The sequence below is a fragment of the Bufo gargarizans genome, chromosome 4 (genome assembly GCF_014858855.1).
Source record: "Bufo gargarizans isolate SCDJY-AF-19 chromosome 4, ASM1485885v1, whole genome shotgun sequence".
Classification (NCBI taxonomy): Eukaryota; Metazoa; Chordata; class Amphibia; order Anura; family Bufonidae; genus Bufo; species Bufo gargarizans.
The window spans coordinates 4,385,580-4,411,379 of NC_058083.1; the positions used below are offsets into that span (position 1 = coordinate 4,385,580).

Consider the following 25,800-nt stretch of genomic DNA (forward strand, 5'->3'; position numbering starts at 1 on the left):
GGGATGGTCTGTGATGGGCAATTCCTTTGAAAAGATAATCCAACCACAGCAAAGAAAGATTACTGATTCTCTAATGCACAGGTCAATAACGTCCAAAAATGCTACTTTTAATTTTTGAATCCCAAATGGTGGGACAATTGTCCACATTTTGCCAAGGACTGTCCCCAACACTGTCAGAAACTACCCTTTTAATAAACATGTGCAGAGACATGCCCCTCCATGGGACTGTTGGAAGGTATGCTAAGTCTATCAATGCCTCAAGGTCTCAAAATCTCGTCTCAATCGAATGGAAACTGTCCTTGTTTATTCTCCAAGTGTGAGAATCTGTGGTGGTCGTGTGATGATAGCTCAAGTTCTCCATGACCTACGTCTTCTTTAAGACTATGCTCAATGTTATAGGGGGCTATATAGGTCCTTATTCCTCCAAATATGATGTTCCCTTTATATTCAAATCTCTCTAACATTGTCATAACAAAGCTTATATATGGAAAATGTAGGATGATTTATTGTTCTTTGACTATTTTATTGTAATGTGAAGAAAATAAGAAAATAAAACAGTTAGTGGTAGAATAGACACATTACAAAGGAAGAAGATAGATAGATAATAGATAGATAGATAAATAGATAGATAGATATGAGATAGGTAGATAGATAGATATGAGATAGATATATATTAGATAGATAGATAGATAGATAGATAGATAGAAGAGATAGATAGATATGACATAGATAGATAGTATCTATTAGGGGTGCACCGAAATGAAAATTCTGGTCTGAAACCGAAACCGAAAATTAAGGATGCCCTTGACCGAAAACCGAAACCGAAACTGCCTTTTTGCCCAAATACTTTTAAAATACTTTTTTTAAGTAAAAAAAAAGGAAAGTGAATTAAAATATAAAGTTAAACAGATACATAGATATTATACACACAATGCCACCCAAAGTGGTTATTTTAAAAAAAATGTCACTCTCCCCCCCCTCCCTCCCTTGTCACTCTCCCCCTCCCTTGTCACTCTCCCCCTCCCTTCCTTGTCACTCTCCCCCTCCCTCCTTTGTCACTCTCTTCCCCCCCTCCCTCCCTTGTCACTCTCATTTCCCCCCCTCCCTTGTCACTCTTATTCTACCCCCCCCCTCCCTTGTCACTCTCATTCTACCCCCTCCCTTGTCACTCTCATTCTACCCCCCTTGTCATTCTCATTCTACCCCCTCCGTTGTCACTCTCATTCTACCCCCCCTTGTCACTCTCATTCTACTCCCCCCCTCCCTTGTCACTCTCATTCTACCCCCCCTTGTCACTCTCATTCTACCCCCTCCCTTGTCACTCTCATTCTACCCCCCCTTGTCACTCTCATTCTACTCCCCCCCTCCCTTGTCACTCTCATTCTACCCCCCCTCCCTTGTCACTCTCATTCTACCCCCCTCCCTTGTCACTCTCATTTTACACACCCCCTTGTCACTCTCATTTTACACTCCCCCCTCCCCCTCCCTTGTCACCTCTAGTGTAGCCTGTGTAGCGTGGCCGAGCTCTGTTCGGTCCGCGGTACAGGAGCATTTGTTTCTTGTACCCGGCCGGACTGAAAGGAAGTGCACACTAAGTGAGCACTTCCTGTCAGTCCGGCCGGGTACAGGAAACAAAAGCTCCTGTACCGCGGAACGAACAGAGCTCGGCCACGCTACACTAACAGCAGCAGTAGCACAGAGCAGACACAGCAGGCTGCGCAGCACTGAGCCGGAGATTCTTTAGAGCGGCAAGCGTTTAGGAGGCACAGCATGAGGGGCGCCGCCGGCCAGCCGCCCGAACGTATATAACCAACCATATTTTCTGCCGATATGTACCAATATCGGCCGAAATGGATTAGGCCCATTTTTGGCCGATATTTTCGGCCGCCGGAATTTCGGTGCACCCCTAGTATCTATCTATCTATCCATCCATCATTGCACCAATCCTCCTGTATGGCAGTGAAGTCTGGGGCCCTCACACGTACCCGGACTGGTCAAGATAGGATTCCAGCCCAACAGAAATATTCCACCTGGAATTCTGTAAGCATTTCCTCCCGGTCCATCGGACCACCTCTAACAGTGCCTGTCGAGGGGAGCTGGGCAGATTCCCTCTACACTTTACAATCCAGCAGAGGGCGCTATCATTCTGGGGCCATCTACATAGTAGTAGTGAAGGCTCCCATCACCATAAAGCCTTGCTACACCAAGGTATCCCAGGCAAGGCAAAGCCCCAAAATCAACTTACTAAAAAACCAGCCCGGCCAGATAATCACCCCACACCACCTCACAAAAGCCGGGACAAGGAACACAGTAAACAAGAGACAAGAGGAATATGCTAGTAAATGGAGGAAGGAGGTCAGAGCATCCCAGAAGCTGATGGTGTACCAGAGCCTGCAGAGAGACTACAAACTGGCCCCATATCTGGAGAAACTAGGGAACCACAGAGACCGGAAAATCCTGAGCCGCTACAGACTGAGCGCCCACAGCCTGGCTGTCGAATCCGGACAGCATCGACAGAGCTACATGCCTAGAGAAAGCAGACTGTGCCAGCAGTGCCACCTGGAGGCGGTGGAGGATAAGGCGCACTTCCTGATATACTGTCCCAAATACTCAGTGAGGGACATCCACTTTAGGAGACTCTCTGATATACTCCCAGACTTCAGCTCCATGGAGGAGGAAGAGAAGCTGCCCATCTTGCTGGGAGAGGATGACAACACTGTGGACATAGCAGCACAATATATCAGTGCCTGCCACAGACTGAGAGGAGTCTGATACGCCATGGACTCCGATACCCTGACCCCGGGTGTGTCCGCACTCCTCCCCCCGTCATAATATGCCACGGACTCCTATACACCGACCCCGGGTGTGTCCGCACACCTCCCACCTATCATGATATGCCACGGACTCCTATACACCGACTCCAGGTGTGTCCCCACTATTTCCCACATGATTTGGCAATACTAATGTATAATGTTAGACCTGCCAATAAAGCTTGATTGATGGATAGATAGATATGAGATAGACAGATATTAGATAAATAGATATGAGATACAGAAGATAGATAGATATAGATAATAGATAGATAGATAGATAGATAGATAGATAGATAGATAGATAGATAATAGAAAGATACATAGACAGATATGAGATACACAAAAAATAGATGGATAGTAGTGTTGAGAGAACTTGTGGTTTTAAGTTTGGCATACAAGGTTCAGGTTCGGGTGATCTAAGAATTCCGCTACCATGGACCATAAGTTATGATCGGTGGTAGCGGAATCCATAATAGAATTTATAGATAACCCGAACCTTGTACACCGAACTTGAAACCACAAGTTCTCTCAACACTAATGGATAAATAGATAGATAATATATAGATAAATAGATAGGAGATAGATAAATAATAGAAAGATGTGAAGTAAATGATAGATGCTGCTAACTACAAAACAGGAAACACAGAGATTACAAACTGCAGTAACTGCCATGTAAAACAACTACCCCCAGCATTGTCTGCCTTCCCCCTGGTATTACTCACTGCCTGGACCAGAGCATTCCTCCCAGAGCAGCTGTGTCCTGACCTCAACGCTTCCTGCCCCCCCCCCCCCCCCCCCCCCCATTTCTATTTTTATGAGGTTGGTCAGGAGTTAAAAATGAGGACAACGAAAAAAAGAATATAATGTAGAAAACAATAAACATCCTCAGTGAGGGCCGGACAAGATAGCGGCAGCAGACAGACATGGCGCTATATACCTGCTGGAAGCCTCTGGGGGCACAGCTTAGATGGGGAAGTCATCAATGAATACATGGGCTTACTATCAGCACCGCAGAGGGCACGCTCAGCATGCATAGTGCGGTGCGCAGGGTGCACTGGAGGACTGTGGACGCTAATGTGATTTATTTCTTCTAGTCCATCACTTTTAGGAAGAAATCAAAGCGTGTAACTATTACTAACCAAGAATTCTGGAAAGTACTGATGACTTCACAGCTTCTCAGCATTGAAAGCACAAGCTAGACCCCAGTACATGCTACATCCCATCACAGGCTACAGCCCAGTACAGCCCAAGCTAGACCCCAGTACATGCTACATCCCATCACAGGCTAAAGCCCAGTACAGCCCAAGCTAGACCCCAGTACATGCTACATCCCATCACAGGCTACAGCCCAGTACAGCCCAAGCTAGATCCCAGTACATGCTACATCCCATCACAGGCTACAGCCCAAGCTAGATCCCAGTACATGCTACATCCCATCACAGGCTACAGCCCAGTACAGCCCAAGCTAGACCCCAGTACAGCCCAAGCTAGACCCCAGTACATGCTACATCCCATCACAGGCTACAGCCCAGTACAGCCCAAGCTAGATCCCAGTACATGCTACATCCCATCACAGGCTACAGCCCAGTACAGCCCAAGCTAGACCCCAGTACAGCCCAAGCTAGACCCCAGTACATGCTACATCCCATCACAGGCTACAGCCCAGTACAGCCCAAGCTAGATCCCAGTACATGCTACATCCCATCACAGGCTACAGCCCAGTACAGCCCAAGCTAGACCCCAGTACAGCCCAAGCTAGACCCCAGTACATGCTACATCCCATCACAGGCTACAGCCCAGTACAGCCCAAGCTAGACCCCAGTACATGCTACATCCCATCACAGGCTACAGCCCAAGCTAGACCCCAGTACATGCTACATCCCATCACAGGCTACAGCCCAGTACAGCCCAAGCTAGACCCCAGTATATGCTACATCCCATCACAGGCTACAGCCCAGTACAGCCCAAGCTAGACCCCAGTACAGCCCAAGCTAGACCCCAGTACAGCCCAAGCTAGACCCCAGTACAGCACATAGAATTATGAGTTGTATATTGTGTAGTCCTAGAACATTCACAAACTGACACTTGGGGTACAAGATAATGACACTGACACTTGGGGTACAGGACAATGACACTGACACTTGGGGTACAGGACAATGACACTGACACTCGGGGTACAGGACAATGACACTGAAACTTGGGGTACAGGACAATGACACTGACACTCGGGTTACAGGATAATGACACTGACACTTGGGGTACAGGATAATGACACACTGATACTTGGGTTACAGGATAATGACACTGACACTTGGGGTACAGGACAATGACACACTGACACTTGGGGTACAGGATACTGACACACTGACACTTGGGGTACAGGATAATGACACTGACACTTGGGGTACAGGATAATGACACACTGACACTTGGGGTACAGGATAATGACACACTGACACTTGGGGTACAGGATAATGACACTGACACTTGGGGTACAGGATAATGACACACTGACACTTGGGGTACAGGATAATGACACTGATACTTGGGGTACAGTATAATGACACTGACACTTGGGGTACAGGATAATGACACTGACACTCGGGGTACAGGATAATGACACTGACACTTCGGGTACAGGACAATGACACTGATACTTGGGGTACAGTATAATGACACTGACACTTGGGGTACAGGATAATGACACTGACACTCGGGGTACAGGACAATGACACTGAAACTTGGGGTACAGGATAATGACACACTGATACTTGGGTTACAGGATAATGACACTGACACTTGGCGTACAGGATAATGACACTGACACTTGGGGTACAGGATAATGACACACTGACACTTGGGGAACAGGATAATGACACTGACACTTGGGGTACAAGATAATGACACTGACACTTGGGGTACAGGACAATGACACTGACACTTGGGGTACAGGATAATGACACTGACACTTGGGGTACAGGACAATGACACTGACACTTGGGGTACAGGATAATGACACACTGATACTTGGGTTACAGGATAATGACACTGACACTTGGGGTACAGGACAATGACACACTGACACTTGGGGTACAGGATAATGACACACTGACACTTGGGGTACAGGATAATGACACACTGACACTTTGGGAACAGGATAATGACACTGACACTTGGGGGTACAGGATAATGACACGCTGACACTTGGGGTACAGGATAATGACACTGACACTTGGGGTACAGGATAATGACACACTGACACTTGGGGTACAGGATAATGACACTGACACTTGGGGTACAGGATAATGACACGCTGACACTTGGGGTACAGGATAATGACACTGACACTTGGGGTACAGGACAATGACACACTGACACTTGGGGTACAGGATAATGACACTGACACTTGGGGTACAGGATAATGACACACTGATACTTGGGGGTACAGGATAATGACACTCGGGGGTACAGGATAATGACACTGACACTTGGGGTACAGGACAATGACACTGACACTTGGGGTACAGGATAATGACACTTGGGGGACAGGATAATGACACTGACACTTGGGGTACAGGATAATGACACTTGGGGGACAGGATAATGACACTGACACTTGGGGTACAGGATAATGACACACTGATACTTGGGGGTACAGGATAATGACACTGACACTTGGGGTACAGGATAATGACACACTGATACTTGGGGGTACAGGATAATGACACTGACACTTGGGGTACAGGATAATGACACTGAAACTTGGGGTACAGGATAATGACACACTGACACTTGGGGTACAGGACAATGACACACTGACACTTGGGGTACAGGATAATGACACACTGACACTTGGGGTACAGGATAATGACACTGACACTTGGGGTACAGGACAATGACACACTGACACTTGGGGTACAGGATAATGACACACTGACACTTGGGGGTACAGGACAATGACACTGACACTTGGGGTACAGGATAATGACGCTGACACTTGGGGTACAGGATAATGACACTGACACTTGGGGTACAGGATAATGATACACTGACACTTGGGGTACAGGATAATGACGCTGACACTTGGGGTACGGGACAATGACACACTGACACTTGGGGTACAGGATAATGACACTGACACTTGGGGTACAGGACAATGACACTGACACTTGGGGTACGGGACAATGACACACGTGGGGTCCTAGAACATAATGACTGTGATATAGTTCCCCTCTATGTATTATATAGAAGTTGTCTGTAGTCACGTGGGGGACAGGTGTCCCGGAGTTGGGGGCACCAGGGACAGGACTGGGGGTGACACACGGATGATGAGGTCCTCCATGCCGCCTGCAGCCCTGGAATGTGTAAACAGCCTGTGTATCTTTGCATCAGTTTCCTCAGAAGGTTGCTCAATAAAAATGCCTCTTGATGTGTCATTTCCTGCTGGCGCGCGGCCCCTGACAGAAGAAATAACAGACTGAATGACCAGAGGAGCGAAACGCTGCACCGAGCAAACCTCCTCCATGGTCACCGGGACACCGCGCGGACGAGGACACACAGGTACTCCACCACACCATGAATGGAGCTGTGAAGTTCTGGCACCAGAGTAACGTCTGTGGGGTGTCGGACCACCACCAATCTGATATTTATGTTGTATCCTGAAGATAAGCCTTCAATAGCAAAATTCTGGACAAGCCCTTTAAGGGGACATTTTAGACAGGGGCAGATGGAGGGTGATCTTGGCCTCAGTATTCAGAGGCCCCTTACCAATCACTCGATCTATGAGATAACCTGAGAGCCCTGTGGGTTCTTGGTTTTTGAACCCCTGTGTCATGCTCCGCCCCCTAAGGCCTTGCACTTGGCATAGCACCGTGCATGAATTCTGACAGTGCCCTGTCTGCTGCAGCTCTCTCCATATGACAGCTTAGGGGGCATGTTCTGTCTGCTGCAGCTCTCTCTCTATCACAATTCAGGGGGCACATCCTTTCTGCTGCAGCTCTACCCCTATCACAGCTCGGTGGGGGGGGGATCCTTTCTTCTTCAGCTTTCTCCCTATCACAATCTCAGGGGTTGTGTCCCTTCTGCTGCAGCGCTCTTCCTATCACAGCTCAGAGGGACACATCCTTTCTGCTGCAGATCTCACTCTATCACAGCTCAGGGGACGTGCCCTTTCTGCTGCAGATCTCACTCTATCACAGCTCAGGGGACGTGCCCTTTCTGCTGCAGATCTCACTCTATCACAGCTCAGGGTGGGTGTACTTTCTGCTGCAGATCTCACTCTATCACAGCTCAGGGTGTGTGTCCTTTATGCTGCAGATCTCAATCTATCACAGCTCAGGGGACGTGTCCTTTCTGCTGCAGCACTCTCCCTGTCACAGCTCAGGGTGTGTGTCCTTTATGCTGCAGATCTCACTCTATCACAGCTCAGGGGACATGTCCTTTCTGCTGCAGATCTCACCCTATCACAGCTCAGGGGACGTGCACTTTCTGCTGCAAGTCTCAGTCTATCACAGCTCAGGGGGCACATCCTTTCTGCTGCAGATCTCTCCCTATCACAGCTCAGGGTGTGTGTCCTTTCTGCAGCAGTAATCACTCTGTAGCTGTCACAGTTTCTAACCGTAGATATGGCTGGTAGCAGTTGAAGGACAGAACTGAGCATGTGTGACCACCTCATTAGGAGGACGTGCACATCACTGTACAGATTAAACACCGGGGGGGGGGGGGGGGGGGGCGCTATTATAAAGAGAATATCTCAAAACTGGAGCATTTTTGCATCAGAAAGTAAATTACAAAAAAGAATCGTCATGCGGAATTAGATTTAGCTAACATTTAATGCTGCCACGACCCCTTTAAGATCTCATTGCAGTTAAAGAGACAGTCTGTAAAAAACACCGTATTATGAGTAGTGGGGTTCCGCGGGGGCGGAGCATGACACAAGGATCCGGACCCTGAGATGCAGTTAATCAGATTGTCTGACTTTCTATTTTCCAAGATCCCTCTCCACTACTGGTGGTCCTCAATTATATTCTACAGGCACTTCCCAAAAGTCATGGTACATGCAATAATAAGACAAAAAGTTTTTTTTTCCAGGATTATAAAAAAAAAATACGTTTCAGCTTTTTCTCCAGAATGAGGATGAGCTGGACTACGAGACGGAAGAGATGAGCTGTTTCTGGGGGGAAAAAAGGGGAAGACTTTTTTCCAATCGTGAACAACACCTCGAAATATAATAGGATTGATCCTGACCATCCAGTTGTATAGAGCCTCTCAGTATAACGGGGCTCCAGGCCTAACGCTGGACTCTGCGCAGGAAGTGATCTCCTAACATCTGTACTTCTGACTTCTGGCACTTGTGGTCATCCAGTGTGTGAAACGTCCCACAGTCGCCCCCCGGCCTCTCCCCTCTGTTTTTATGTCACTGGGAAGCAATCTGAAATCCGGTCTCTCCTCGTTCTCATCTGAGATCTATATGTCCAGGGAGTTAGGTTTTTTTTTTTTTCTCTCTGTCAAGATAAAAATAGTTTGGCTGTCTTCTCCAGCAGCTGATCGGCGGGGTTCCTGAGCGTCCGGAGGAGAGATCATCAGTAGAAAAAACTCTCGGAAAACCCCTTTAATGACCATAAGTGAAAACACTTTTGAAATGTTCTAATGTGCATTGTGTCAGTGAATAGAAACATTCCTGTTTACAGTCCTGTAAGCGCAGCTGCCAGCTATCAGCCTAGATTCTAGGACAACACAATCTGTCAGCCTCTGGATGTAATAAAGATGGTGAGGAATGTACCAGACGGTTGTGCAACATTTGTGATACAACTAAAAGGGGTTATCCAAAGTATAAAACATAGAAAACTAACGCCCTGGGCCCCAGCACCCGCGTCTCTCCTGATCCCTGCACGGCCGCCCCCATGTAGTGGATCAAAACATCCGGCAATGGGGGAAGCAGCCAATGGCAGGCCGCGACCGGGACCAGCCTCCCTAGTGTCACTCGCGATGTTATGGAGGCTCGTCCCGGTTGGCTGCTTCCCCCATTGCCGGATGTTTTGCTCCACTACATGGGGGCGGCCGTGCAGGGATCAGGAGAGATGCGGGTGCTGGGGAGCAAGGTAAGTATAATCTATATGAGGGGCCCGGGCGTTAAGGGGGCATGTTTCATACCAGGGATATTCACAACTGGGACGGTTGACGGCACATCAGTAGGATCTGATAGCGATATGCCATCAACGCCAGCTCGGAGCGGGCCCCAGAGGTGGGACCTGAGCCCTTTCTCCAGAACAGGGTCCTTGAAGTAAAGAAAGAGCAGCTACACAGGAGTCACCACCCTTCGTTCACCACTATGGGAGTTCCGAAAACAGCTATTTCCTAGCAGTCCCATAGGGACTGCGCTGGTGCGGCCTGCTCCCCATTTACCACTACGGGACTTCCGAAAATGGCCGTCAGCTGTTTTTGAAAGTCCCATAGCAAGCTGCGCAAGGGCAGCTCTGAGGCACCATTCTAGATACAGGAGCAGGTCCAAAAGGTATCTGACACTGATGGCATATCCTAGTCATTTGTCATCGATGATGGGACTACCCCTTTAAATTATTTGCGCACCCCTTCTAAAGGCTATGTCCACCCTTTCATCATTTTTATTGTTCCGCTGCCTGTAAAATAAGAAAAGAAACAACTTTGCGAACAGTTCTGCTTAAAAATCTCACACCGTTTTGTGTCTGTATCTCCGATGCAAGCCTATGTGTCTCCATGGTAACAGACTGCAAACTGTGTGTAGTCTGACCCTGTAGCCACACTCTCTATTATCCATCCTCTACGTTTTGCTGTGCTGCTGACACACAGGACAATTTAAGGGACTGCTTGACTTCCTATGACTGATATTTCAAAGACGTCCGACCACTTAGGTTAGGCCACGACCCAAATGAAGATCCCCCCCCCCCCCCAAATCCCCTCCAAATTCTTATCCCAGAACAGGCAAACCGTACAGTACTTTAGGCATCATGCACACGAAAAAAAACTGAAACAGATCCGCCAAAAATACGGATGACATCCGTGTGTATTCCGTATTTTGCAGAATGGAACAGCTGACCCCTAATAGAACAGTCCTACCCTTGTCCATAATGCGGACAATAATAGGACATGTCCGGAAATACGGACATACGGAAACGGAATGCACGCGTTTTTTTTTTTTTGCGGACCCTTTGAAATGAATGGTTCCGTAAACGGTCTGCAAAAAAACGGAAGGGACATGGAAAGAAAATACGTTCGTGTGCATGAGGCCTTATACTGACCAGACCCTCAGGTTAGTGCCCATGCCCTTGTTTGCTAGGGGGGGACACAATGTGATGTAGCCCACCTGAGCTCCATAGCGGGCACAGTGGCTCCCCCTACGGTACGCACGCCATTTCCGAACCTCCGATATAATTGAAATTCGAATGATCACTTTATGTCTGTTACTGATTAGATCTTTTTTGCTGTTCAGGTCATTCTGGTACTTGTAGTGGACGCAGGTTTTCCCAAGCACTGGCCCGAACTCCTGACATCTACATCTCCGCTGCTGGCAAACACTGAGAACCCTTCCTTCTCCTTCCTATTATCTGTCCGCCATAAATCATTCCGCTTCATAACATTCTCCCGTCTTATCGGCGGAGTATAAATATTTCTCCCTGAATCTGGGCATTGGACCTTAAAGAGTCACTCTGACACTCAGTAATCTGTTATCGCCTGCACACACCGAGGCGGCAGCAGTCAGGGAGGAGCGCCGTGTTCACTGAAATATTTCAGACATCGCCAGACGACTGCAAGGAAACCAGCTTCATTTAGCTGCATCCAACCGCGGTAACTGCTCCCAATTCTGCGCGGGAGACAATTATTTCCGCTATCAGACAATGACTACAGATGTGGCGGTTTTCAACAAGTCTGGGTGACGACACACGGCACAATACCGGCCCCTCCCCTGGTAATGTACAGCATTTATCCCGTTCCATCTGGAATAATCAAAAATGGATCCGCGTCATAGTCGCGTGGCGGTATTATTATATCATATATTATATATTATAATTAAGGGAATCCCTTGTAGGGATAGCTCGGCTGAATGTAATGATACCTTTCACTTAGCGATCCACTGCTTCGCTCTGGAGAATAAAACATTGTAATCCATATGCAAATGAACAGTTAGGTGCACCGAGGGCGGGCCCAAGCCACTCTGTGCACCCTTGCTGCTCCTGCTCCCCCCTGACAGCCCCTCTCTCTCCAGGTTCCTAGATAGTCATCTCACCTGGGCTTGCAGAAGAAGCAGGAGTAGCAAGGGTGCACAGAGAGGCTTGGCTCCACCCTCGGTGCACTTTGCTGCTCATTTGCATATCATATTTTTTTAAAAAGTCAACAGATCGCTAAGTGAAAGGTATCATTATATTCAGCTGCGCTAGCCCTACACAGCATTTTCTGGTGACAGGCTCCCTTTAGGGGGCTTGTCTGGTTCTGAAAAGCTGATAGAGGCATGTCCTCTGTTCAGGACCCTCATCTATTAGCTGGATTAGAGAGTGGAGGATCCCGCATGTCCAACCGTTACACAGACAGATCATTGGTTTTAAGGAGCACCGTGTAATACTTCACTTCTCCTGTGGTGGCGCTGCAGGGAAACTGAACACAGATTACATTTGATTGCCTGTGATCGGCCTATCGTTAAGGGAAACTTCTAATAAACAGGGATTGTCAAAAGGAGTTTATAAAATGGTCTGCTTTCTTTCCCAGAAACACCGCCACTCCTGATCATGGTCTGTAACATTCCAGCTAATGGCTGCAATACCAGACACTGCCTAAACACCAGAGTGGCGCTGTCTCCTGGGAAGAAAAAAAAAGCTGACTATTTTTTCTGATCTCGTATTCCTTCATTATTAACTGCCTAATGAAGAGATCTGCACATTTCAAGATCTTTTTTCAAGATCTCTAATTGCTGTCGGTGAATGGAATGATTCTTGTTTATGTAGACCTTCGTGCTGCTGCATTTAAAGGGGTATTCCCATTTCAGACATTGGGGGCATATTGCTAGGATTGTCTGATGGGTGCGGGTCCCACCTCTGCACCTATCTCGTAAACATAGCCGGCAAAGTCCCGGAGGTCGCACGGCACATGCGCGGATGCCCACCATTCATTTCTACGCTGGCTCGGCTATTTCCATCGGCTCCATAGAAATGAATGGGAGCGGTGGCCGCGCAAGCGTGGTGCGCTCCCATTCACTTCTATGGGGAGAGCGCTTGGTGGTGGCCGGACCAAGGGAAACCACCTTCCCTGCTCCGTTCTCGACATAGGTGCAGGTCCCTAACGTATGCCCCCATTGTCTGAGATGGGAATACCCCTTTAACTCATTTAACACTTCAGATGGACCGGCTGACCATCTAATGGAGACCTTACAACGTTCCTGTCAACTCCTTATTCAGTGTACATGCATACTCGGCTGTGCAAGCGTGTGTATGGGGGCCCCATAGCCGACAGCTATCTAATGTCTATGGCCAGCCTTAGATGTATGAGCAGAAGTGGTTTCCACAGGTCTGAATGTAAACATACATGACTCCATTCACTGATTGCAAGCAGAGATCTTGACAATGGTGAGCAATCGAAGCATTAACAAGCAGAGGTAATCACTGGAATTGTATCACACGAGAATGACAGTATTCTGATATGGGACTTACGTCTTGGTTCCCTCGGTCCGTCCACTGTCACTTTGATGGCTCTGTGGTAGGTGGCGACTTGAGGTGGATTGGTAAAGACTGTAATGGTCAACGTGAAGCTCTTTCCTGCAATGGAGAATGGAGAGGAATCAGCTGATCGTTCACATAGTCCACTATAACAGCACACATGAAGGGGGCGGCCCACCGGGCACGGGCATCTTTGAAGTCGGAATACCCCTTTAAATAAAGCTCTACTTTACCATTGGCTACACAGTCATCAGGTGTGAGTCTCCTCATTAGGCTACACTTACACATCTGTATCCGTTTTTTGGTCTGCAAAGCGCGGATCCATGAAATACAGATACCTTCCGTGTGCAATCCGCATTTTTCTCACTCCTGTTTATAGAAATGTATTGTCGTCCAGAAAACGGACAAGAATAGGACACGTTCTATAGTTTCAGGGACAGACATATGAATTTGACATCCGTGAACTGTCCGTTTTTCCGCAGACCCATAGAAATAAATGGGTCAGTGTGAGATCCACAAAAAAAAAAGTGGGTCGGACGCACGGTCGCGGGCATGTGGCCTATTACAGTGTTTTCAAGTTGAATGGGTCTGGAACCGTCTACGGAATCCCCACAGAACTGACACTCTTTTATTGCTGCAATTATAACGCGTTTTGGACCGTACCGGTTCCTTCATCAGATGCCACATGCTCTAGATGTTGCAGCATCTGACGACGAGACCAGTACGACCAGTAAGAATTATAATTGCAACAATAAAAGAGCGTCATTTTTATATATACACTGGTCGGTATCCTTGAAGTCAGCGCCACCGGTCCATATACACCTTTGCATAGGGAGGGGGTCATCCATATGGGACACCCCTTAAAGGGGTATTACCGTAACCAAACATAATCCACTAGATAGGGGTATCTCTTAGACTAGTGTGGTTTTCAGTGGTTGGGGAATGATGGAATACGCCTTAATGGTGCCCTCTGTAGGGTCAAGCAATGAGTCTTTCCTCCAATGGGTTACAACGCCATTACGGATTTCTACTGTCAGTAAATTTTCTGACATAGCGCAGCCGTGCGTCCTCCACTCGTCATTTATTTGCTTGCATGATGGGAAGTCCAGCCTGACAATAAGCTGGGATCCCTCAGCTTCATAACAACAAGCATTTGGCTACATGTCAGCGAGGGACAGCGCGCCAGGAGGCCTGACGGTTGTAATCTGTTAAATATATGGCGGTTTTTCCTGTGAGAGAGACTTCTGCAAACTGTTTTACGAGAGGAAGATGGGGGTGGGAAACAGTGACTCAACAAACCGTCATCAGAGCCTAACTGATCTATGGGGATGCTTCTGTTCCTGGTGAGTCTAGTGTCAGTCTACAGCACTATAATAAGAAGAATCCACGCGTTTCGGGCTTCAACACTCTGTACTGGTAGACTAGACTCATGCTACAATAAAAGGACTTCAGAAACATCTATATCACACTGTGCAGTATACTTACCTTAGCCATTCTCCTCCATTCCTCCAGCGTGGATCCCCGGCCGCTCCTGCGGTCCCTTCGTGCACCCTGACATCATGGTCCGAGTATTAGGTGGCTGCAGCAGTGAACTCTTTATTCATAGGGATGACACTGCTGTGATCAGACATGGGCTGCCACAGTCATATGATCGTGCGTGGAGGGATGACAGGAGCAGCAGGAACATGAGACCGATGACGGAAGAACGGATCACAAGGTCCAAATTGATCATCATAGCTCGAAATGCGTTAGCATTTAAATTTTTCTTTCTGCTTCATTTATATAGCAGAGTTATAACACGTTTCCTACATATACTGTGATGACTGCCCCGAAGTAAAATCCGTACGGGGTGTTCCCTACTCGGTTCACAGCCAAATGCAGAGGCAGTTTCAGACTGTCTAGCCCAGATCTGCTAGGTGGACCACCTTCCTCTTCTCCCCCGTATCAGGAAAGGTCACTGACAACCCTCCCTCAGAGCCCAAAATGGCCCAGAGAACAGCTTTCTCTTTTGACCCCTCATAGGACCGCAGCTATACATAACTACATCTGTATTCTACAATCCCAGACACATATTCTATTCGTACAATCTCTATTCGTACAAGTGACTTTTAGGTGCTTTTCTATGACCATCCCATAACCCAGAAAATCTGACGATCCGGTGCAATGCAATAAAAATTGACTTTAGGAGTCATGCACACCCCAGTATTTTTGGTCCTTATCCGATCTGCATTTCTGCGGATCGCGCTAAAAAAAAACAAAAAAAAACGGACAGCACACGGATGTCCTCCATGTGCTTGCTGCTTCTGTTCGGCTGAGCGACAGATTATATAAATTGTCCTATTTTTGTCCGCTTTTTTTTTACAGTGGGTCCTGCGAAAATTGTGGGATGCACGCAATCCGCATCCGTATTTTGTGGATCCGTGATTTGCTGACCACAAAACGGATACGGTAGTGTGCAGGAGGCCTTAATATCAGAATTTCTTGTCTGTTCCGTGAATCACAAACAATGTCAGAAGAGGAGAGGATCTGGAGTCCCCAGTGTAAGAAGTGCAGTGAAGTAGAAGAGGACAAGCACGGGCCCATATCTCCGTCCCCAGACGCAGGAGCATCTCCCGTCTTCTGCAAACTCCTGCCTGCTTCAAAGCCATGTGAGATCATAAGAATGGAGGAGGGGAGGGGGGTCACTTCTGTTTGGACATAATTGCTCCCCATCAAAAGAGGCTTTCTTCATCCGCCATGCGTGAAACCCCAGCCAGCAGCTACGTCTGCCCCTTTCCCCTCCTTCTTCCATATCGAAATGACATCTTGGGACGCAGCCAAAGCCCCGGGTCTATCTGGTATCGGGGAGAACATCCTTTGTTTTTCTTCTAAGTCACTGGGTTAACTTGGCCTCGGCCGTTCTGGCACGGAGAGCGGATTCCCTGCGCCTTATAACTTCCATAGGTCACGGCGGCGTCATACGGGACGGGGAAGTGTCAGTCTAGTAAGAGCCACTTCAGCCGATCACTACAGCCTGCTGCTAAGACCATGTATCTAAGCTTATCGCGCAAGATACCTCTGCTGCATCTAAACCTAACGTGTGTAATGCTGTCTAATAAAATGACGTATCTAAGCCGATCACAGGCGACACTCTCCTCTGAGTCTAAGTATCAAAACCTACCATGTGTAATACGCCCGGCATAGCTGGTGTATCTAAGCTTGTCATGTGTGGTACATCCTCCGAGAACCATGCAGCACTGTGTAATATTACTGCATGTCATAATTTCCTGGGATTGCCGAGTGTGATGCTGAGGTGGTGTATCTAAGCCTATCATGCATGGTACTGCATGCTGGGCTGTGTATCTAAGCTTAGCATGCGTGGTACTGTCTGCCGAGCTGTGTATCTAAGACCTATACAGGTCCTTCTCAAAAAATTAGCATATTGTGATAAAGTTCATCATTTTCTGTAATGTACTGATAAACATTAGACTTTCATATATTTTAGATTCATTACACACCAACTGAAGTAGTTCAAGCCTTTTATTGTTTTAATATTGATGATTTTGGCATACAGCTCATGAAAACCCAAAATTCCTATCTAAAAAAATTAGCATATCATGAAAAGGTTCTCTAAACGAGCTATTAACCTAATCATCTGAATCAACTAATTAACTCTAAACACCTGCAAAAGATTCCTGAGGCTTTTAAAAACTCCCAGCCTGGTTCATTACTCCAAACCGCAATCATGGGTCAGACTGCCGACCTGACTGCTGTCCAGTAGGCCATCATTGACACCCTCAAGCAAGAGGGTAAGACACAGAAAGACATTTCTGAACGAATAGGCTGTTCCCAGAGTGCTGTATCAAGGCACCTCAGTGGGAAGTCTGTGGGAAGGAAAAAGTGTGGCAGAAAACGCTGCACAACGAGAAGAGGTGACCGGACCCTGAGGAAGATTGTGGAGAAGGACCGATTCCAGACCTTGGGGGACCTGCGGAAGCAGTGGACTGAGTCTGGAGTAGAAACATCCAGAGACACCGTGTACAGGTGTGTGCAGGAAATGGGCTACAGGTGCCGCATTCCCCAGAAACAGCGGCCGAAGCGCCTGACCTGGGCTACAGAGAAGCAGCACTGGTCTGTTGCTCAGTGGTCCAAAGTACTTTTTTCGGATGAAAGCAAATTTTGCATGTCATTCGGAAATCAGAGTCTGGAGGAAGACTGGGGAGAGGGAAATGCCAAAATGCCTGAAGTCCAGTGTCAAGTACCCACAGTCAGTGAGGGTCTGGGGTGCCATGTCAGCTGCTGGTGTTGGTCCACTGTGTTTTATCAAGGGCAGGGTCAATGCAGCTAGCTATCAGGAGATTTTGGAGCACTTTATGCTTCCATCTGCTGAAAACCTTTATGGAGATGAAGATTTCATTTTTCAGCACGACCTGGCACCTGCTCACAGTGCCAAAACCACTGGTAAATGGTTTACTGACCATGGTATTACTGTGCTCAATTGGCCTGCCAACTCTCCTGACCTGAACCCCATAGAGAATCTGTGGGATATTGGGAAGAGAAAGTTGAGAGACGCAAGACCCAACACTCTGGATGAGCTTAAGGCCGCTATCGAAGCATCCTGGGTCTCCATAACACCTCAGCAGTGCCACAGGCTGATTGCCTCCATGCCACGCCGCATTGAAGAAGTCATTTCTGCAAAAGGATTCCCGACCAAGTATTGAGTGCACAACTGAACATAATTATTTGAAGGTTGACTTTTTTTTGTATTAAAAACACTTTTCTTTTATTGGTCGGATGAAATATGCTAATTTTTTTAGATAGGAAATTTGGGTTTTCATGAGCTGTATGCCAAAATCATCAATATTAAAACAATAAAAGGCTTGAACTACTTCAGTTGTGTGTAATGAATCTAAAATATATGAAAGTCTAATGTTTATCAGTACATTACAGAAAATAATGAACTTTATCACAATATGCTAATTTTTTGAGAAGGACCTGTATGTGGTATCGCTTGAAGAGCTATGTGTCTTAGACCAATGTGTGGCATTCTGCTGAGCTGTGTATCTAATCCTATCTTGTGTGACACTGTTTACTGAACTGGTCTATCTAAGCCAGTCATATGTTAAACTGATGTATCTAAGCCATTCTTGTGTGATATTTGCTGAGGCACTAGAAATAATCCTATCATATGTGATACTGTCTGCTGAGTCACAGTATCTAAGCCTATTATGTGTGATACTGTCTGCTTAGTATCTAAGATTTTCATGTGTGATGCTGTCTAATGAGCTGGTGTACCTGTCATACGTGGTACTGTCTGCTGAGCCGCTGTATCTAAGCCTGTCATATTGGATACTGGACGCTAAGCTGTATAACTACTAGTTGAGGAAATAGCTAAAATGACATTGAAGGGGGAAGTTATCATTATGGGAGACTTTAATCTTCGTGATGTAAACTGGAAAACCAAAATAGCTAGTTCTGCCAGGAGTACAGATATTCTAAATTCCCTACTGGGATTATCTCTACAGCAAGTAGTGGAGGAGCCAACCCGGAAGAAGGCCATTTTAGATTTAGTATTCACAAATGGGAATTTGGTATCTGATATTACTGTAGGGGAAAGCTTGGGATCTAGTGATCACCAGTCAGTGTGGTTTACTATAAGTACAGTGACTGAGTCACACCACACAAAAACAAAAGTTTTAGATTTTAGAAAAACTGACTTTTCTAAAATTAGATTAGGAACAGTTTCATTGGAGTCCAGTAGAAATGGGACTACGTAATAGTGGCACTATTGAATTAGGCTTCTAAGTAAAAGCAAAAAAAGGAAGAGACCACTGTGGTACTCAGCAGAAGTGGCCAAAATCATTAAAAACAAAAAGATAGCATTTAGGAATTATAAAAAAAAAAAAAAAGGATGCGGATGACAGGCAAATATATAAGATTAGGCAGAGAGAGGCCAAACAAGCTATAAGAGCTTCTAAAGCACAGGCAGAAGAGAAATTAGCTCAGTCAGGGAAAAAAGACGATAAGACATTCTTCAGATACATAAATGAAAAAAGGAAACTAAAACAAGGAATTACCAAATTAAAAACAAAAGAAGGAAGGTATATGGAAGAAGATAAAGAACTAGCTGACTGCCTCAATGAATACTTCTGTCCAGTTTTTACAAAGGAAAATGAAGGAGAAGGACCTCAGTTAGGAAAGAAGACTAATGAATCTTTTGATGCATGTGTCTTTACAGAGGAAGAGGTTCTAAGTCAGCTGTCTAAAATTAATACAAATAAGTCACAGAGGGCTGATGGGATACACCCAAAGCTATTAAAAGAGCTTAGCGGTGATCTAGCAAAACCATTAACAGATTTATTTAACCAATCACAGGCAACAGGAGTCGTCCCAAAAGATTGGAAATTAGCAAATGTTGTGCCCATTCACAAGAAAGGTAGTAGGAAGGAATCGGGCAACTATAGGCCAGTAAGCCTGACATCAATAGTGGGTGACAAAAATAATAGATGGCGGAGGTGCAGTAGACCTCGCTTATCTAGACTTCAGTAAGGCTTTTGATACTGTCCCACATAGAAGGCTTATCAATAAATTGCAGTCTTTGGGCTTGGACTCCCATATTGTTGAATAGATTAGGCAGTGGCTGATACTGTCCCACATAGAAGGCTTATCAATAAATTGCAGTCTTTGGGCTTGGACTCCCATATTGTTGAATAGATTAGGCAGTGGCTGAGGGACAGACAACAGAGGGTTGTAGTCAATGTAGTATATTCAGACCAAGGTCTTGTTACCAGTGGGGTACCTCAGGGATCTGTTCTGGACCCATATTGTTTAATATCTTTATCAGCGAAATTGCAGAAGGCCTCAATGGTAAGGTGTGTCTTTTTGCTGATGACACAAAGATTTGTAACAGGGTTGATGTTCCTGGAGGAATACACCAAATGGAAAAGGATTTAGGAAAACTAGAGGAATGGTCAAAAATCTGGCAACTAAAATTTAATGTTGATAAGTGCAAGATAATGCACCTGGGGCGTAAAAACCCAAGAGCAGAATATAAAATCAGTGATACAGTCCTAACCTCAGTATCTGAGGAAAGGGATTTAGGGGTCATTATTTCAGAAGACTTAAAGGTAGGCAGACAATGTCACAGAGCAGTAGGAAATGCTAGCAGAATGCTTGGGTGTATAGGGAGAGGCATTACTAGTAGAAAGAGGGAGGCGCTCATGCCGCTCTACAGAGCACTAGTGAGACCTCATTTGGAGTATTGTGCTCAGTACTGGAGACCATATCTCCAGAAGGATATTGATACTTTGGAGAGAGTTCAGAGAAGAGCTACTAAACTGGTACATGGATTGCAGGATAAAACTTACCAGGAAAGATTAAAGGACCTTAACATGTATAGCTTGGAAGAAAGATGAGACAGAGGGGATATGATAGAAACTGCTAAATACATAAAGGGAATCAACTCGGTAAAAGAGGAGAGAATATTTAAAAGAAGAAAAACTGCTACAAGAGGACATAGTTTTAAATTAGAGGGGCAAAGGTTTAAAAGTAATATCAGGAAGTATTACTTTACTGAGAGGGTAGTGGATGCATGGAATAGCCTTCCTGCAGAAGTGGTAGCTGCAAATACAGTGGAGGAGTTTAAGCATGCATGGGATAGCCATAAGGCCATCCTTCATATAAGATAGGGCCAGGGGCTATCCATAGTATTCAGTATATTGGGCAGACTAGATGGGCCAAATGGTTCTTATCTGCCGACACATTCTATGTTTCTAACTAAGACTATCATGTGTGATACTCTCTGCTGCGCTGTGTATCTAAGCTTATCATTTGTGATTTGCAGTATCTAAGCCTATCATATGCAATACTGTCTGCTTGGCTGGTGTATCTATAAATATAATGAGTGATACTGTCTAATGAGCTGATGTATCTAAGCATGTCATGTGTGATACTGTATGTTGAGCCGCTGTAGCTAAGCCTGTCATGTGATACTGTCTGCTTAGCTGCTGTATCTAGGAACATCATGTGCAATACTGTCTGCTCAGCCACTGTATCTAAGCCTGTCATGTGTGATACTGTCTGCTCAGCCACTGTATCTAAGCCTGTTGTGTGTGATACTGTCTGCTCAGCCACTGTATCTAAGCCTGTCATGTGCGATACTGTCTGCTCAGCCATTGTATCTAAGCCTATCATGTGCGATACTGTCTGCTCAGCCACTGTATCTAAGCCTGTCATGTGTGATACTGTCTGCTCAGCCACTGTATCTAAGCCTGTTGTGTGTGATACTGTCTGCTCAGCCACTGTATCTAAGCCTGTCATGTGTGATACTGTCTGCTCAGCCATTGTATCTAAGCCTATTATGTGTGATACTGTCTGCTCAGCCATTGTATCTAAGCCTATCATGTGCGATACTGTCTTCTCAGCCATTGTATCTAAGCCTGCCATGTGCGATACTGTCTGCTCAGCCATTGTATCTAAGCCTATCATGTGTGATACTGTCTGCTCAGCCACTGTATCTAAGCCTGTCATGTATGATACTGTCTGCTCAGCCATTGTATCTAAGCCTATCATGTGTGATACTGTCTGCTCAGCCACTGTATCTAAGCCTATCATGTGCGATACTGTCTGCTCAGCCACTGTATCTAAGCCTATCATGTGTGATACTGTCTGCTCAGCCATTGTGTCTAAGCCTGTTGTGTGTGATACTGTCTGCTCAGCCATTGTGTCTAAGCCTGTTGTGTGTGATACTGTCTGCTCAGCCACTGTATCTAAGCCTATCATGTGTGATACTGTCTGCTCAGCCATTGTGTCTAAGCCTGTTGTGTGTGATACCCTACGAGAGAATCACACAGCACTACATTCTCCATCCTAAGGATTTAGTTAAAAATAAATTTCCAGGGAACCCGATGTATCTAAGCCTCTGTGATAGTATTGTCAGTGGGACTTCATAGGACGTTATTTAGATACGGGTATCTACCTACTCATCATGGGGTTGTCCAACATGCCCCAATATAATGCCCCATGAGTGGTCACAGGACAGGAAAAACTATCCTGACCGAGACATCTGAGCTGCAAATATTTCTGAGCAGTCTACAAATGTCTGCTTCCCATTAATAAATGCAGTCAAGGTCCGAGCAGAGAGGATAAGGAGACTGGCCTTCCCAATCCTGCAAGTTAGAGGCTATAAAAGTGCCCGGCGGACCTCCTGGAGACATGTTTTACAGCAGTCACATGGACCACAGGCACAATGGACAGTAGACAGCTCACTGACTTCTATGGGAGAATGTTGTGGGCATGCTCTGTCACTTGTGCAGAGGTCATTTAGCAGGGAGGGGGAGAAGATAAGTTGTAACCATGACCAATTGTGAGCAGTGAATTCTGTGTTATCTATCTCTAGGTGTTACCTGTCATTGTAACTCTGTAGGTGATGATAATGAGATGACTGCTGAGAAGAGGTGATGTCCACAGAACAGGAAGTATCAGGGTATTAATGAGGCTCAGTGGGAGGGGGGGGGATTTCAATATTTTTTTTTTTAAACAGAGACATGGAAAATTAAAAATGACATCACCCAAAATTATTTAAAATGTTACCATAAAAAAAATTAATTTATGTTAACATAAAAACTTGATTTAAACAGGATCAATTTCTGATGAGACACTCCCTTTAAGTCATCAAATTTCAGTTTTTTTAGACAACGGGGATGGGGGAGGGGGGTTATTTATGAAACTGACTATAAGAAAAACAGTATCTGTTGCCCATAGCAACAAATCACGGCACAATTTTCATTTATATGAAAGATAAAAGCTGCACTGTGATTGGTTGCTACGGGCAACAGAGGCAGTTTTTCTTTTGGACAATATTCATAAACCTGCTCCAATGAGTCAGTTAAGGGCAACACCCCCCCCCCCCCCCCCTCTACCTGCATAGTTGCAAACTGTCCCAAATTTTCAGGGAAAGTCCCTGATTTTCAGGGCATTTCCTGCTAGATTCGGGGGGCGTTACCAGGGACGGGGTTTTAGATGCCCCCATTTTACCAACCCAAAGTATGCACTGTATATGGCTTAGTTCCCAACCAGTCCTGGGAAATGGGCAGGAAGGGGCGGAGCTGACTGCAATTTTGCCAAGAAAGGGGCGGGGTTTGTAGAAATTTACCTCAAAGTGGGTGGTCTGTGGGCATTTTCTGGCCATTTTTAGGCTGTCCTTTGGCAACTATGACATAAGGAATAGTTCAATAGTTCAAGTCCCCAGCGTTACCCTTAGTTCCCAAAGTGTCCCTCTTTCGTTGCCATAGGTCCTCAAGTATCAGCATGTCACTGTACAGTTAAATTTGTAAAATGCCCCCTACTTAGAGGAGACCTGAAGGAAACAAAACGAGGGCTTACAATGCTCAATATAAATGGGAAAACAGTTTTTTTTATATATGACTTATAGGCTGAAATATGATTACTTGAAGTTACAGGCCCGAATCCTAAGGCTACCCTACTGAGAGGTTTTATCAGAATCTCCATGGCAATGCTAATCCTGACAGGAATCTAGGACAGGCTTTGGGCCTGTAACTTCGGGAGATCGTATCTCAGCTTAGAAATGAGATATTAAAAAACTCTTTTCACATTTTTGACATCCGCCACAAGACCTTACAATATAATAGTAATGTGATAGTAAATGGTTCATGGCTGCAAGTTAAAGAGGAGCTGTCACCGCTCCTGACATGTCTGTTTTAGTAACTACTTGCATTCCCCATGTAACAACAATTCTGGAGCATCTATTCTTATGGCTCTATGATGTGCCGTTCCTTTATTATTCCTGCTAGAAGTTATGAATGAATTACAAACAGTTTGCAAAGAAGGTCCACATGGGTGTTATCAGTCTGGGGTGTGCCTAATCAGTGCTTCAGACAGGGCAGGGACACCTCCCTAGTTGGGAAAACCCATCTGGACCTTCAATGCAAACTGCTGCCAATTCACTCAGAATTTCTAGTAGGAATAATAAATAAATGGCATGACATACAGTCAGAGGAATAGATGCTTCAGAATTATTACATGGGGGATGGAGAGAGATATTTCATCAGTGAGGAACCTGTATAATGTTATGTGTCTATAGAGATGGACTGCAGGAACCTACAAGAAACATAAAAAGAGGGTGTAGCCACCAGTCATCTGAGAACCTACCTCTTCCGCTCCTGCCCACAAATCTCAGGTCGTTAAACCTCGCCACTTGATTCTTCATGACGGCAGAAGCATTCCTGAGTTCGGCAGAATAGTTTTCATCATTCCCCGCCATGACGGTGACCACAGAGCCATCCGCCACCTCTCCCAGTGCAACCACCTGCGGAAACATCATTTGGGCAATTAATGAGATGCAGTGATGGAGGGTGCAGGAAAGAAATGATGGGAGTTATAGTTCCATTGCAGGCAAGCTTTCTGCAGTTTTAAAAATACAGTAACCCATAGAATACCAATTAAAGGGGTCATCCAAGACTAACACAGACCTCCCAAAGTGGCCGACCAGCGGAGAAGATCATACTTACCTGGCTCCTGCCGCTGGGTTTGGTCTCTGTCGTTCCCAGACTGGTTCTTCCTCTCCCTGCAGAGCTGAAATCAACATCCGTCGACAGGGGGGGACACTTAACCGCTGCCCAGGCCGTCCTACTGGTCATGTGACGCAAGGAGCATGTGGCGGTCACGAGTCCCCCTGTCGACAGATGTTGATTTCAGCCTGGGAGCTATGAAAAGTAAGGTAAGGTAAGTATGATCTCCACCATAGACCGGCCACTCTGGGAGGTCTGTGTTAGTCTTGAGTAACCTCTTTAAAGGGGTTATCCATACGCCCGGGCCCCTCACCGAGGTTGTATGTACTCGGCTCCCCGGCACCAGCGTCGCTTCTGACGCCCACACAGCCGCCGCTGCATCTTCCTTTAGAGTGGATGAATACATCCAGCGTCGGGCAGCGGGGTGGGGTGGCAGTCAGTAGCAGGCCGCAACGGGAACGAGCCTCCCTAGCATCGCGGGTGACAGACCCGTTCCCATCGCAGGCTGTTGTTGGCACCCCCCGATGCTGGATGGTTTCATCCATGCAACGTGGACATGCAGCAGCGGCCATGCCAGTATGAGAAGCGACACAGGTGCCAGGGAGCAAGGTAAGTAAGGGGCCCGGGTGTATGGGGTGGCATTTTAGGGGTTGGATAACCCGTTTAACTCTGCTAAAAATCAGAATAATATAAGGACTGATTCTGCATTTTTTATTTTATTTTTGTTAACTGAATGTTTTTGAGAATTTTTGATAGATTTATTTTCTTTTATAACTTTTTTTTCATACTACGTTTTAT

At 46.1% G+C, this 25,800-nt stretch overlaps 1 protein-coding gene across 2 annotated transcripts in view; it reads right to left on the reverse strand.

The window, feature by feature from the left end:
• RUNX2 (RUNX family transcription factor 2) overlaps positions 1-25,800 on the reverse strand; it is a 71,869-nt gene that overhangs the window by 29,797 nt on the left and 16,272 nt on the right. For both annotated transcript variants that reach the window (XM_044289771.1, XM_044289770.1), the window contains exons 2-3: positions 24,644-24,800; positions 13,490-13,594 (exon numbers count right to left, since the gene is read on the reverse strand). In XM_044289771.1, the coding sequence (XP_044145706.1) occupies positions 13,490-13,594; positions 24,644-24,800 (262 nt within the window). The remainder of the gene's footprint in view (positions 1-13,489; positions 13,595-24,643; positions 24,801-25,800) is intronic.